At 51.8% G+C, this 13,941-nt stretch overlaps 1 protein-coding gene across 7 annotated transcripts in view; it reads right to left on the bottom strand.

The window, feature by feature from the left end:
• Nucleotides 1-13,941, bottom strand: part of TK2 (thymidine kinase 2) — a 30,396-nt gene that overhangs the window by 15,049 nt on the left and 1,406 nt on the right. For 3 of the 7 annotated variants that reach the window (XR_003001472.1, XM_024732655.1, XM_024732660.1), the window contains exons 3-6: nt 9,536-9,610; nt 7,169-7,222; nt 4,533-4,622; nt 2,223-2,296 (exon numbers count right to left, since the gene is read on the bottom strand). Coding sequence is in view for 6 of the 7 variants with exons in the window: in XM_024732655.1 (XP_024588423.1) it covers nt 2,223-2,296; nt 4,533-4,622; nt 7,169-7,222; nt 9,536-9,610 (293 nt within the window). In the remaining variant the exon portion in view is untranslated. Of the gene's footprint in view, nt 1-2,222; nt 2,297-4,532; nt 4,623-7,168; nt 7,223-9,105; nt 9,321-9,535; nt 9,611-13,941 lie in introns of all 7 variants that reach the window. The other 4 variants (XM_024732675.1, XM_024732686.1, XM_024732695.1 and 1 more) reach the window with 4 other exon arrangements.

Raw genomic sequence — 13,941 nt, 5'->3', positions numbered from 1 at the left:
CCAGGGTGCTTTTCTGCTACAAATGCAGGCTCTCGGGCCCCACCCTGGAAGCAGCATGGGTGCATTAACAAGATGCACGGAGTCTGTGGGAGAAGCTGAGTGTAGGGCCTGGGTGGAAAGGGGCAGAGGCCTGGTCCCCCGGAGCCAGCACACTGGGGACTCCCCTGGGCCTGAAGCCTCTGGCCTCACAGAGAGAAATCTAGATGTCTCACCACTTCCTCCTTCACTGCTGCCCCACATAGCAGAGTGCAGGTCAGCCCCCCCGGTCAGTTTCCTGCCCAACCAGGAAGGAGCAAGGCCTTCGAACCCCACGTGGTTCCTGATCTGCCAAACATGGTCAACAGTGCCCATCTCAGTGCTGCCTGGAGGGTTCAAACGGAAGGACAATAACTGTAGCTCCTGCCCACGGGTCCCTGCCCTGCCCCTCAACCACATGAGCCGTGCCTACTCTCAGGTAAGCTGGACCAGTCCCACAAGTGAATGGCCTGCACTGGGAAGGTGCCTCTTGGTGTCCCTGCCCTTGGATCTCTGCCGCCCAAACTCGGGCTCTCTGGGGAGTGTGGCTGAGTGAGGGGGACTCCCAGACACATGCTGAGCACACCAGTTGTTACAATCACAGGGATACGTTATGGGATAGAATGCAAAGACTTCAAAGAGAAGTCTTCAAAGAAATTTCCAGTTAGTTAGCCGGCTGCTTCGGGTACGCAGTCTGGGAAAACCTGCAGGGAAGCGGCCGCCTGGGTGAGTGTTTCTCTGCCTTTGGAGACTTCAGGGAAAGGGTTTGAGGAGCACTGCCTTCTCTCATCTCCCTGAAACCAAAGTGGCGGATGGCCTGGCCCCCCTGGGCCCCCCCTTTGGGAAGCCCAAAACTGCCATTTTTGTAGGTCAAAATTGGTCAAGTGTTAATAATTTGATGTGGTTCAACCTAATTAGAAGTTGTCTTGAATACCACGAAGAAAACCAACAGAAAGAAGTAATTAAGAATAACAAGAGGGGCTTCCCCGGTGGTGCAGTGGTTAAGAATCCACCTGCCAAGGCAGGGGACGTGGGTTTGAGCCCTGGTCTGGGAAGATCCCACGGGCCACAGAGCAACTAAGCCCATGCGCCACAACTACTGAGCCTGAGTTCTAGAGCCCGCGAGCCACAACTACTAAAGCCCGTGCGCCCTAGAGCCGGTGCTCCACAACAAAGAGAAGCCACCACAATGAGAAGCCCACGCACCGCAACTAAGAGTAGCCCCCGCTCGCCACAACTAGAGAAAGTCCACGCACAGCAGCGAAGACCCAACACAGCCAAAAATAAATACAGAAAAGAAAAGAAAAAAAAAGAATGAGAGGCTCAACCCACCTAGACAGGGAGGCTGGGACCACAGCTGCAGATGGGAGGGAACAGGGAGCCAGGGTGTAGAGAGTGGAAGGCAGATATCAGGACCAGCTCTGTGAGGGAGTGAAGCTCCAAGCTACCAAGAAGGGAGACGCGGAGAAGAAGCTGCAGCCCATTCCCCAAGACTCCCAAACATCAGCAGTCAACTGAGCGCAGGAGTGGAAGACCCGACACCTCTGAGGCCACAGCACTGAGGGCCACCAGAAGCCCCCCCAGCTAGGTCTGTGTGACAGAGTCTGCTCCCATGAGGGCAGAAGACAGCTGTGAGTGAAACCACAACAAATATCATGCACACTGCTGGACTGATTGCTCTAGTCGCTCTGAATCTTCACCCCTCCCTGTCTCCTCCCACTTTGCCATGTAACCCACAGGGCCCTGCCCCCTCTCAGACTGGGGTGGGCCAGTGTGACCTGCTTTGGCCAATGGATGTTAGCGAACGTGAAGCAGAGACCTGAAAAAGAACTACGGTGCTGTTGATCTGCCATAGCCATGAGATGTGAATGCCCAGGCCAGCTTGCCGGTCCCAGGAGGAGGATCAGCAAGCAGATGAGAGATGAGTCACCCCAGTCACCCTCACCGGGCCACCCTAGACCAGCCAACCCCTGGACATATCACTGAGCCAGCCAAGGTCAGCAGAGCCGCCGGGCCGACCGCCCTGGACAGCCGAGCCATCAGCACGGAGAGCTGTCTGTCACTGAGGCTTTATGGTTGGTTGTTAAACAGTGTTACTGTGGCAACACAGTAGGTACTCAGTATGTGTCAATTAGATAAATAAGTTTCAATTTCATTTCTAAAAATTTAATGGTTTAATAAATTATCGATTGTGCAAACTACGGTACCTTCTATACAAGTTTTCTACAAAAACGTATCTTGCGCTGTGAATCGACCGTTCCATCAACCGTACAGGCAATGTCTACAAGAAAACAAAAAGTGATTCACTAACTCAGGCAAACAGGAAGGGGTCAGGAAGCCTTGAAGAATGCCTGTTGCTCCCCCTGCCTATGGTCTATGCTGAATACAAGAATTGAGAAGCCTCAGGAGAGGGAGGTGGACACCAGAGAACCGTGTGTCCCACGTTAGGCTCCCTGGGCCCTGGACCCTCCCCATACCATACCCTGAAGCTCAGTGGTCAGTGCAGCAAGGCCGGGCGGAGGGCCTGTCAGCAGCAGCCTCCTTCACAGGAGGGGTGAGGCTCCAATGGACTGTGAGTTTGGGGAAGTGCTAGAAAAACTGCCAAGTGCCCCCCGGGAAAGTGGTGGCAAGCACAAAGTGCGGTGATTATCAGGGACCTAAATAGGATGCATTTGCTTAAGCAGAGGCACAGCTCCAAGAGAGCTGGGCTGTGGCTTTATGGAACCCCACCAGCATGCCTGCCAACTTCACCGCCTCCTCACAGGGCTGGCTGGGGATCACTGCAGCCCTTCAAAACTGGAAAGGACTGTGCCCAGCAAGAGGGAGGACGACACTGACGTGGCCCCTCTCTGCCAGCATGTACACACCCTCCGCAGAAGGCCTTTCCCTTTGTCCAGTGTCCCATTGGGAAGCCGGAGGTGCTCTTACTCTTGACACCAAGTGGGCAAACACTGCTCTCACTCAGCCTGGCCCACAGCACCCGATGGGACCTGGACCAGCAAATCAGAGGCTGATTTAAAGCCATAACCCAGGAATTTCCTGACTCTCCTATTTGTCTATCTGTCCATCTGCCTTCTTTTCTATTTTTCAGTCCTCTCCTTACTTATGACTCTCTGCTGTCCATCTTTTGCTAGTTCCCCATTTATCCCTCTCTCCTCCTCCTCCTCTTTCCTAGTCTGTCCATCTCTCTTTCTCTGCCTCCTTCCTGATACATTTCCTTAAACAGAGGCACACACATACAGCCCGTTATATTCAGATATATTAGATACAATTTACATTTGCAATCAAGTGCCCACTCAGGAGAAGTAGGGTACATGCCAACCTCAGACCATACTCTGACATGTATCTTTTAGACAGATTTTTGGGGAGATAGAAGTTCATATGGTTCTGCTCATCTCTTTTTCTATTATTAAAAGACACAGATTTGTAGAAGAATGATAGCTATGGTTGCAAGTGCCCAGCCTTGCATCAAACCACTGAATGGCTGTGTCAGAGAAACTGGCCGATGGATCTCCTGTCTCCTTCAAGGAGAGCCTCCAAAGCCAGTCTCTTAGGTGGTACTTGCCATTCTGAACCACGGGTGCCAATCAGATCTCTCAGTCAGCCTTTCTTCTAAGAGACTCTGCCCCTATTCACACCCTGCTGATGGAAGGGGCCTAAGTGGCTGTGCTTGTGACCTGCCCCAATACCTGACTGGACCAGGGCTGGACACCTGACCCAAGCTGAGCCAATCAGATCCTTTCTCTCAAGAACCTGAACTGAGAATGTGAACAAGCCTTGTGAAGGTTAGATCAGCAGCTCTCATGCAAACAAATTTTCAAACAAATAAGGGATGTGTTAAAATCACCTGGAGAGCTTGATAAAACCCAGACTGCTGGGCCTCACCTCAGAATTTCTGATTCAGCAGGTCCAGGATGGGGCCAGAAAACGTGCATTTCTAACAAGTTTCCAGGTGCTGCCACTGCTCCTAGTACAGGGACCACACTTTGAGAAGAGCTGAGTTAAAGGGAGTTGAGCCCAGGAGCGATCGGGTCATGAAGACTTGGGCTTACGTGGCATCATAGCAAGTTCTTGGCTAGCTGAGGTTGGTGGGTGGGGGCACTGGAGCCTGGTCCTCAGAGAGCTGTAGGAACAGAGACCTTCGCCCAGAGGCAGAGAAGGCTGAGCAGCTCTGAAGGCCCAGTGGGGCTTCCTTGTGAGGTTTCCCTTCCTGGCAACCACATGCCACTCCTTTGAAGAAAACTGTTTAAGAAGGTTGAAACCATGGGCTTCCCTGGTGGTGCAGTGGTTGAGAGCCCACCTGCCGATGCAGGGGACATGGGTTCACGCCCCGGTCCGGGAAGATCCCACATGCCGCAGAGCGGCTGGGCCCGTGAGCCATGACCGCTGAGCCTGCGCGTCCGGAGCCTGTGCTCCGCAACGGAAGAGGCCACAACAGTGAGAGGCCCGCGGAACCCCAAAAAAAAAAAAAAAAAAAAAAAAAAAAAGAAGGTTGAAACCAAGCATCTGAAATGTACCTGAGGACGGGTGTGCTGGTCCAGCATGGTGAGCTGCACATATGTCTGCAGCGTGAGGCCCCATCGACAGGCGTCCCGGTACATCAGACCCTAAAGAGGGGAGAATGCAGTGCTCTATCTGTAGGACTCCCAGGCCGGTCACAGAGTGGACAGAGACAGACACTGGAGCAGTTACAGGACAGCCTGGGAACAGCTATAATAGAAACCTATATAAAGTCCCAGGGAGCATTCATTCAGGCATTCAATCATGTTCACTGAGCCCCTACAGCCTGCTCTCTATCTGGCAACCAGTGAGCCTGTTATACTACAGGAGCCAGTTATCATCACTGCCCTGTTCAGGACTCTCCCTGGCTTCCCACTGCATTCACAATGAAATCAAAAGCCCTTACCAAGGCCCACAGGGCCCTAGACAATCACTTCCATCTTCTCTTGTCTCCAACCATTCTTCCTTTGGCTCTGTGAGCTTCCAACCACGTGAGCTTCCTTACTGTTACCCAAACACCCAAGTGTGATTTCAACTCAGGGCCTTTGCATCTGCTGTGCCTTCTGTCTGAACACTCTCCCCCAGATACCTGCACTGCTCCCTCCCAAGCTTTGTTTAGGTTTCTGCTCAAATGTCACTTTGTCAGAGATGCCTTCCCAACCATCCTCTCTAAAACAGAATCCACCCCCTCAATCACTCTCTACTGCGTGTAGATACAAAATACTTCCTGCTCCATGTTCCACTTGCTAATAATCCTATTCTGGAGCTTCCCTGGTGGCTGAGAGTCCGCCTGCCAATGCAGGGGACACGGGTTCGTGCCCCGGTCCGGGAAGATCCCACATGCCGCGGAGCAGCTGGGCCCGTGAGCTGTGGCCACTGAGCGTGCGCATCCAGAGGCTGTGCTCCGCAACGGGAGAGGCCACAACAGTGAGAGGCCCGCGTACCGCAAAAAAAAAAAAAAAAAAAAAAAATCCTATTCTGCTCTTTTCCACATTTTTGCTTCTTTTTCTCTTGGTGCTAACTAATGAAACTCCGGTGCTCTGCATTGAAAACTGCTAACTCCTCACTGCGGGTGAAAGAATCTCAGAAAAGTTAGGAGAAACACTCCCTCTTGCCTGACAGCTGCAGAGAAAAAGACCCTTCTGCATCAGAAAACCGATTCAGATAAAGTGATGACCTGAGACTTTCCACAAAACTATCAATCTTGCTCCTCTGTCTAGAGTGGAAACTTGTGTAAAAATATCTAATTCTATTGGTTTTTTTTATTATAAAACTGTCATTGGCAATGCTCTTTGTGCCACGGATACTCAGACTTCTGAGACTGGGACTGGGTCCTGTGAATGTCACCTCTAACCCCTAACGTCTGCAACTCTAGTTGTCTTACATAACGATCCAGCCCTGGTTCCTCCCGGTTTCCTAGAAGACAGGAATGTTTCTGAGCTTCCTTGTATGCCCACGACTGGCATTCCATCTTCTCCCCCTTGCTGAGAGGTGAAACTCTTTTCCCGTCTCTGGGATTCTTTACTCAAAAGCTCTGAGAGGTTTTGCCTTATTTAAATAATATCCTTTTACCTGCTTTAGATGCCTTCTTGGCTCCTGTCACCACCCGCCGTATCACACACTTTTTAATTGCCTTCTGCCTCCGCACACTGGGATATTAGGGCCAGCAGAGCAGAAGCTTCGAGGTGCTCACTGCCCCAGCGTCTAGAATAGTGTCTGGCACATGGCAGGCATGCAATGAATACTGGCTGAATCAATCAGTGAACAAGCACCTACTAAGTGCTCAGCACTGTGCTATGTTCTAGCAAACAACGGTGAGCCAAATTAGACACAGTCCCTGCCCTTAGCGGAACTCAGAGTCTAAAGAACCACACAAGGAGATGCCAATTGTGTTGCTAGAAATGACGGGACAGCACAGGCTCCCCCTAGTCCAAGGTTCAAACCTAGATCTGTCATTTACCAGCTGTGTGACCTTGGGCAACCTATTTCAGCCATGGGTTCCTTACCTGAAAAACGAAACTAATCGTTCCTCCATCACGGGACAGGAGCCCAGAACCAGCATCCCTTTCTTGAGCTCACTCTTACATGACCCAGACTCCACCCACCTCTTTCAAGCAGCCAGAGTTGAGCCTTCTGAACAGGAAGGAGGTGGGAGGGGCCCAGGCACATTACAGCCCCTACTTGCTAGGTCCACCCTTGGGAAAGCAGACGGGCAGCTTCAGGGTGAGCCTGAGGCAGCCCCTGGGCATTGGCAAGTGCAAACCCCAATCAGAGGTTTACCAAGGAAGCTAGTTACTTAGGGACAGGTCCTGGGGGGCTAGGCCTGAGGAGACCTGGGTTTCTTCTAGGAGAGGGTGCGGTAAGAATGAGCAGCAGGAGAAGGACCCCCCGGTAGCTGGGGCCGACCACTTGGGATAGTTTGGGATAGCTGACAGGAGGTCCCTGCGCTCCTTACATGCCCAGCCAGGCCTCAAAGAACCTTGACCTCACACCATCGACATGCCGCCATTTTCCCTCTGTCCCTTCCCTCTCCCCCACCACCCAGCGAAGAGCAAGGACACGTCTGGACAGGGTGCGGGCTCAGGCACCAGCAGCGCTGCTCCTGCACGCTTAAGGGGCAGCTGGCGGTTCACGCACAGAACAACACACTCACCAGAGGATTATGGCCTCGGACATTTCTCCACTTGGGCACGGGCTCCGTTAACACCTGTCAGGAAAGAAAACATCAGAGAGCTGCTGCTCCTCAGTTCTGAGCTCTGCGAAGGCTCGTGTTAGGGGTGGGATCGGGCAGAGAGTCAAGATTTGGGCGCCCAGGGTGGGCCAAAATAGTGGAGCAACCCTCCCTGCGAGGCCACGACTCCATGCAGACGTGGCTCCAGGCGCAGCTTCGAGAAATGACTTGAGAACCACTCCGCCCACCCCTGTATACGAGCATAGGCACACACCACTTCTCCTGCTGCCACAGGAGCTCCACCCTGCCCCTTACTGCCCACCACATCAGGAAGGCAGGGAGGTGAGAGAAGCCAAGAGGGAGGCTGCTTCTTGCACTTCAGGCTGCAGCTTGCACCCAGCTTCCGGCCTGGGGGCTCTCCAGCGACCTTGGCAGCGTGCTCTGCCTCCCTTTCCTCCCTCTGATCTCTGTGTTGGGCACACTGACGGCAAAGAGTCCTGTTTCTTTAGTAGCCTCCCTAAGCTGTGCAGGCGTGTGCCGGAAAGGATTTAAATGGTGCCCTTGGGACTTCCCTGGTGGTCCAGTGGGTAAGACTCTGTGCTCACAATGCAGTGGGTCCGGGATCGATCCCTGGTGGGGGAACTAGATCCCGCATGCATGCCGCAACTAAGAAGTCCGCCTGACGCAACTAAGACCCTGCATAGCCAAAATAAATAAATGAGTAAATGGTGCTCTTGGGGCCAAGATTTTGAGAATATCCGGATCCCTCTGTGGACCTTCAAGTCCATGTGAGTAGGTACCACAGGTCACAAGAGACCAAAGGAAAGCAATGCATGGGACCCTTGAAGAGTAACCTCCCCCCACCTTTTACCCCTCTGTGCCTTTGCTCATGCTGTTGTTCTGCCCAGTATGCCCACCTCACCTCATTTTAACTCAACTTTCATTACATGGAAAACTCCTATACATCCTTCAGAATCCAGTTCAAATATCCCTTCCTCTGTGAATCATTCCCTGTTCCTCCCAACCTCCCTCTCCTTCTTCTGGGTCTTCAGCACTCTGGTCCTGTCCCCTGAGTAGCATATGCTGTACCACTCAGGCCCACCAGAGGCTGGGACACAGGCAGCCTTGACCTGTGCCCCATCTGTGGCACTGTCACTCAACAAATACTGAGCACCCACTGTGCCAGGTGCCAAGGATTCAGCAAGAGAAAAACCACCCCAGCCCTGCTTTCATGCTTTCAACTTTAAACTTACTGGGGAAGCAGACATTAATCAGGTCATCACAGAAAGCAACACATATTTTCAAACCCCGAGAAGTAGTACAAAATAAGGATACAGGGCTTCCCTGGTGGCGCAGTGGTTGAGAGTCCACCTGCTGATGCAGGGGACACGGGTTTGTGCCCTGGTCCGGGAAGATCCCACATGCTGCGGAGCGGCTAGGCCTGTGAGCCATGGCCGCTGAGCCTGCGCGTCCGGAGCCTGTGCTCCGCAACGGGAGAGGCCACAACAGTGAGAGGCCCGCGTACCACATAAAAAAACAAACAACAAACAAAACAAAACAAAAAGGATATAGGAGCCAGAAGAACCTACACCATGGAGGGTAACCTAGCTGGGGAGGTCAGACAGCAGAGCTGAGATCTGAAGGCTGGGTGGTTTTCCTAAAGCCAAAAAAGCTCTGCATACTATAGAGCCAAACAAGGGCATGGCCCCTGGAGCAGACAGCCTGGGCTGGGACATGGCATCACATGCACTAGCCATGCGACCCTGGCCAAGCCATGTCACCTCACTGAGCCTCAGTTTCCTCCTCTGCAACTGAAGTAGTAACAGGACCTGTGTCATAGCGACTACTCCTGTAAGAATGAAATCAATTAGATAATAATGTAACGACGCCTCAACACAGTGCCTGGCATAGAGTATTACCCTCAGTAGCTGTTCACTCGTTGCTCACGGTATTGTTGTTGTACATTGGCTCCAAGGTGTTCAGTGAGAATACACGTGCTTCTAAAGCGTCAGCGAGAGTTACACAGCTCAGGACAGGTGTGTCGGGAGTCCTCCAGACGCCCGCCTCCCCGGGTCTGAGGAGTCACTAGGAGGACTCACAGGATACAGCATACAGTCATACTCATAGCTAAGATCTATTACAGTGAGAGGTCACAAAGCAGAATCAGCCAAGGAGAAGGGTGTGTGGAGCAAAATCTGGGGGAAAACCAGGCACAAGCTTCCAAGGGGCCTCTCCCTCCTCTCACACAGGACGCGTTCCCCCAGCAACATTTCTATAGGTCCGGTTTGCACCCTTTATAAATGCACCAAGCTTTTGCAGGTTCCTTCAAACCTGGCATGGAAGCTGTACCTCGATGTCCGTTGTGTTGGAGAAGAAATCCAGGCACGTCGTCTTCCCGCTTGCAATATTGCCCTCGACACATATCTAGCAAAAGACAAACACATGTTAGGATCAGAAATCGAGTGCCTGGGGGAATACCAGGAAGAATGTCTAGGGAAGGGCTCAGGCGAACAGCATAATTGGCTCAGCCCAAGACTCCAGTGTGTACACGAAAATCCCTCTGGAGGAAACCCCCAGGGTCCTGTTAGTAAGAGCAACCACCTGATCCCTCCCCTCAGGGGCAGGCTCCAGGCCCACCGCTGCTGGCCACCAGGCCACTGCCCTCCGGGACAGACACTCCCTTAGGTCAACCCCTAGATCCCACACAGCCTGCCCTTGGCCGCGCTAGCTCTGCCCTTCCCTAGCTCAACTCCTCAGACTATTAGATTTTAGGCCTAAATGTCCTGCCTCCTTCACCAGAACCTAATGGGTTTAAGGATGGGAAGCGTGTGTATGTTACCTAGAACCTAATGCATTGCTCTGTGCAGAAAAACATGCTTGGCCGTGGACTGGAAGGTATGAGGACAGGAGAAAAGGACTAAGATGGGCAACATACACCAATCCTGCACTTAACCTTGCCAGAACCTGAGAAGCGGGTTCTAACATTTTCACAGAAGAGAAAAATGAGGCTGTAGAAGGGCATAAGGCAAGGAGTAGAGCTTGAACGTTCACTCTGCTCACACTAAGTGTACTGGGGGGAAGGAGTTGTCTTGGCACTGGTGGGAGGAGTCTACCCATAAGAAAGACAAGGAGCCTCCTACAAGTACCCCACTGCAGGGAAAGAAAGCAACTGAAGCTGTGGTTCTCAGTCTTACGTATGTGCACGTATGTGCACCTGAGAACTTTTAAGAATCCACAAAAGGAAGCCACAACCCAGGCCAATTCTGGCATGATCTCAGGGTGGGACTCAGGCCTCAGGACCTTGGAAAGCTCTCCAGGTGATTTCAACATGGAGGAAGCTGAGTACCCCGGACCCATGGCAGGGTTTCTCAACAAGTGGTCCACAGACACCCTGCTCCAGAAGCACCAGCAGAGCACCCAGACCCTCTCAATCAGACTCTGGGTTGGGACCCTTGAACCTGCTGTCCAGCAATTCTGACAAAACGCTGCTCAGCCAGGACTGCTGGTGACACGGGCCAAATGGCTTTGGTTCCATCAGACCATGAGAGGAAATCAGCAGTTCCACATATGTGAGAAGACAAACTTGCCCTTGACAACACATATTACATGTCCCCTGGGGTACACACAGCCAGAGGGGACCTGTCCTGCTGCACAGTGACCTTTACACCCAGGTTGGAAGCACCCACAGAGAAACGTGGGCCACTTAAGTGACTTGCCCCAGGTGCCAGGGTTGGCGGGGGAAAAAGCTAGAATTCGCACCTAGGCCTGGCAACTCCCTTCTCATGACCCCAGTGGAGCCTCAGTCACACCCTGCATAAAACACAGGGGCACGGTGGTCTGTCTCACCTTGCCCCACCTCTACAAACTCTCGCCAGCAACTGGACTCTCTCTCAGTTGGCTGCAAAGATTTCCTCCTGCCTTGACCCTAACGGCTACCTAGGAGAGCTGGACGGACAATTGCAGTTCCAACAGAGGCCTGGCCCTCCAATCCGGGCTCCCTGTCAGCTTACTCCTTCAGCACCAGAAAACACAGTGAATGTGCAAAAGGGAGACCCCGTCAGGGCACCAGTGGATTTTATTTTTATTGTTGTTCTTTAAAGGAAACAACTTTTCCTAGATATTTAAAAAGAGCTCAACCTAGACATCATTCTGCACAGACTGTTTCTTTCCTGTTCATTGCAAGGAACGTGTTATTGAAATCCCTACTGTTGGATGTTACATTCTGTCCAGTTACTTTTATTATAAAACTGTGTTGTGACACCCATTTTTTTGATATGATAAGCTGTGCTGTGGTGAACATTCCTGTACATAAATCCTTGTCATTGGCTCTGATTATCCCCTTCAATAGACTTCTAGAAATATAATCAGTGCATCAAAGGATAAGTGAGTTTTTACAGCTGTTGATGCATGATGCCAAATTACCCTCTAAAATGCTGACCCAATTCACACCCCTTTTAGAAGGATGAGAGTGAGCCTATTAACATACTGTGCCAATGCTGGGCATATCCCATCCTAAATCTTCATTAATTTCACTGTTAATAATAATAATGTCTATAAAATTAGCCCCTGTGGGTTCTGTACTTTGCAAACATTGTCACATTGATCCTCACAACAATCACAGCTATGAATATTTGCACAGATGGGGAAACTGAGGCTCTAAGAGGTGAAGGACTTATCCACCTCCACTAAAGAGCAGAGCTGGGACTGGAACCAGGTCTGAGGTCTGATCCACAGCTTTCATCACTCCATCTCCCAAAGCATTCTTTCTCTGTTAGGGAGGTTGAGCGCTTTCTTATGTTTATTAGCCATTAATAAATTCACTCAGGAAATGTCTGTTCAGACTTTGTTCACCTGAAAACATTAGTCATTTCTTTTTAACCCGACTTTGGAATTTATTTTGTAATTCTGTGGTGGTGACTCACTTCGCAGCTGCAGCTCAGCCCAGATATTCCCTGTCCTGTCCAATCCCATGGGATGTCCCATGGGCACCTCAATTTATCACCCCCCAACACCCACATATGGCTTCTCTTCCCGTTTCTGTCCTCAGGAAAGGCTGCACCATCCACCCAGACACCCTCAAGGCCCTGGATATCTTCTCTCCTCACCCAGCAACTCAGCAATACCTCTGGGCCCCACTTCCTACTCACCTGCAGAACCTGGCACCTGTCTCCTTGGCCCCTAGTTAAGGTCTCTAACCCTCCTTGTGGGAGCAGCCTCCCTGCTGGCCTCTCCCCCTCCAGTCCAGCCCAGCCAGGTCCCTCATTCCCTATCCATGGTCCACCACCTCTTCTTGAGACGCAAACCAGATCACAGCTGGTGAAGTCTTTCAGTGGCTCCGGGAGCTGGGATCTGTCTCCGGTCCTGTTTCCCGACCCCCAGGCCCTCCCCAGCCACCTCTCTGGGACTGGCCACAAGCCTCAGTCTCTCATCCCTCTGTGACTTACCCCTGCAGTTCCCTCTGCTCCAACACTCCTGCTTCGCCCTCTCCTCCTTCTCCCAGGAGGCCTCAAGTCTCCCCTCAGTCATCATCCTCTAGAAGCCCTGCCCCTACTCCCTGTTGTTCCAGATCCACCATTGTCCTATTCACTGCCATCCCCCCGATCCAACCACAGGCTCACTAACAACAGGGGCTGTTGGATTCCCAGGTCCCCAGGTCCACACAGGAACTCAGAGGATTTGAATGACTAAGAGCAGCCCTGGGCCTGAACACAGGCTCCACATCACTTCCCATGGACCACCTACTGTGTGTCTGGGGGATAACAGACCACACCCAGAAAGCACCTAGGACAGGCCTGGCTCACAAGAATGCTGGCTCAATAATTAATAGTACAATACTGCCTCAATTCCCATCCAGCTCAACTTACCAACCCCTTCCCCCTGCTATGATGCCTATGCCATACCCCACCCCACCTCTAGTTTCAACAAACTTCCATAAATCTCAAGCATTTTCATCACCAGTCCTCTCCGTGTGACTTCACTCCTTCCCAGGCCCTCTCCATCACCCCAAATACCCCAGGGGGCCTCCCCACACCTTCCGCCTTCTGCATATCCCAGCCAAGGTACTCCTGCCCACACTCTCCAAGCAAATCCCTTTCCAGCCATATCTACCAACTTCCAGCTCCCTTAAGGAACTGAGCCTCTGGATCAACGGTGACCGAAATACTGCTCCCCACCGCAGCCTGCTAAAGTCTTAAACACCCCATGGGCATGTCCAGTTTGACCCTCCTTTGACCTTCAACCTCACACCAGCCACAGTCCCACTCCAGAGCTGGCACCTCCAAGTCACTGCACTGGTGGAACCCTTGTCTGTGGACCCCCATGAATTCTCTGTTATCCCTCCCCCACCCACCAGTCTCAGCACTGGCATTCTGGGGGCAGCGGTCAGCAGACCTGCCCTCACAGCCAGGCTGCCACCCACTAACCCAGTCAAACTAAACTTCCACTTTTCAAATCTCTTTGTAACCAAGCTAATAGTTTGTTTAAAAAAAAAAAAAAAGCTAATAGTCCAAATCCACCTAAAGGCTATGAATACATGTATTCTCCCACCTGTGTAGATTCTCAGGTAAGACATACCAGAAACTAGTAACAGAGGTGGTCTCTGGGGAGGGAGTCTGGGGCCCAGGAGTGGAGACAGACTTCCTCATCCCTGGAGATCCTCTTGTATTCGTTTTTTTAACTATGTGCACATAGCTTAAAAAAACTTCACTCCCCTCCTCAAAACATGTGTGTATTATGCGTGTGTGTTTATTACACAT

This window comes from Neophocaena asiaeorientalis, unplaced genomic scaffold (genome assembly GCF_003031525.2).
Source record: "Neophocaena asiaeorientalis asiaeorientalis breed wild unplaced genomic scaffold, Neophocaena_asiaeorientalis_V1.1 scaffold90, whole genome shotgun sequence".
Lineage (NCBI taxonomy): Eukaryota > Metazoa > Chordata > Mammalia > Artiodactyla > Phocoenidae > Neophocaena > Neophocaena asiaeorientalis.
Note: the sequence above shows the minus strand (reverse complement) of the source record. Positions and strands in the feature narration are given on the sequence as shown.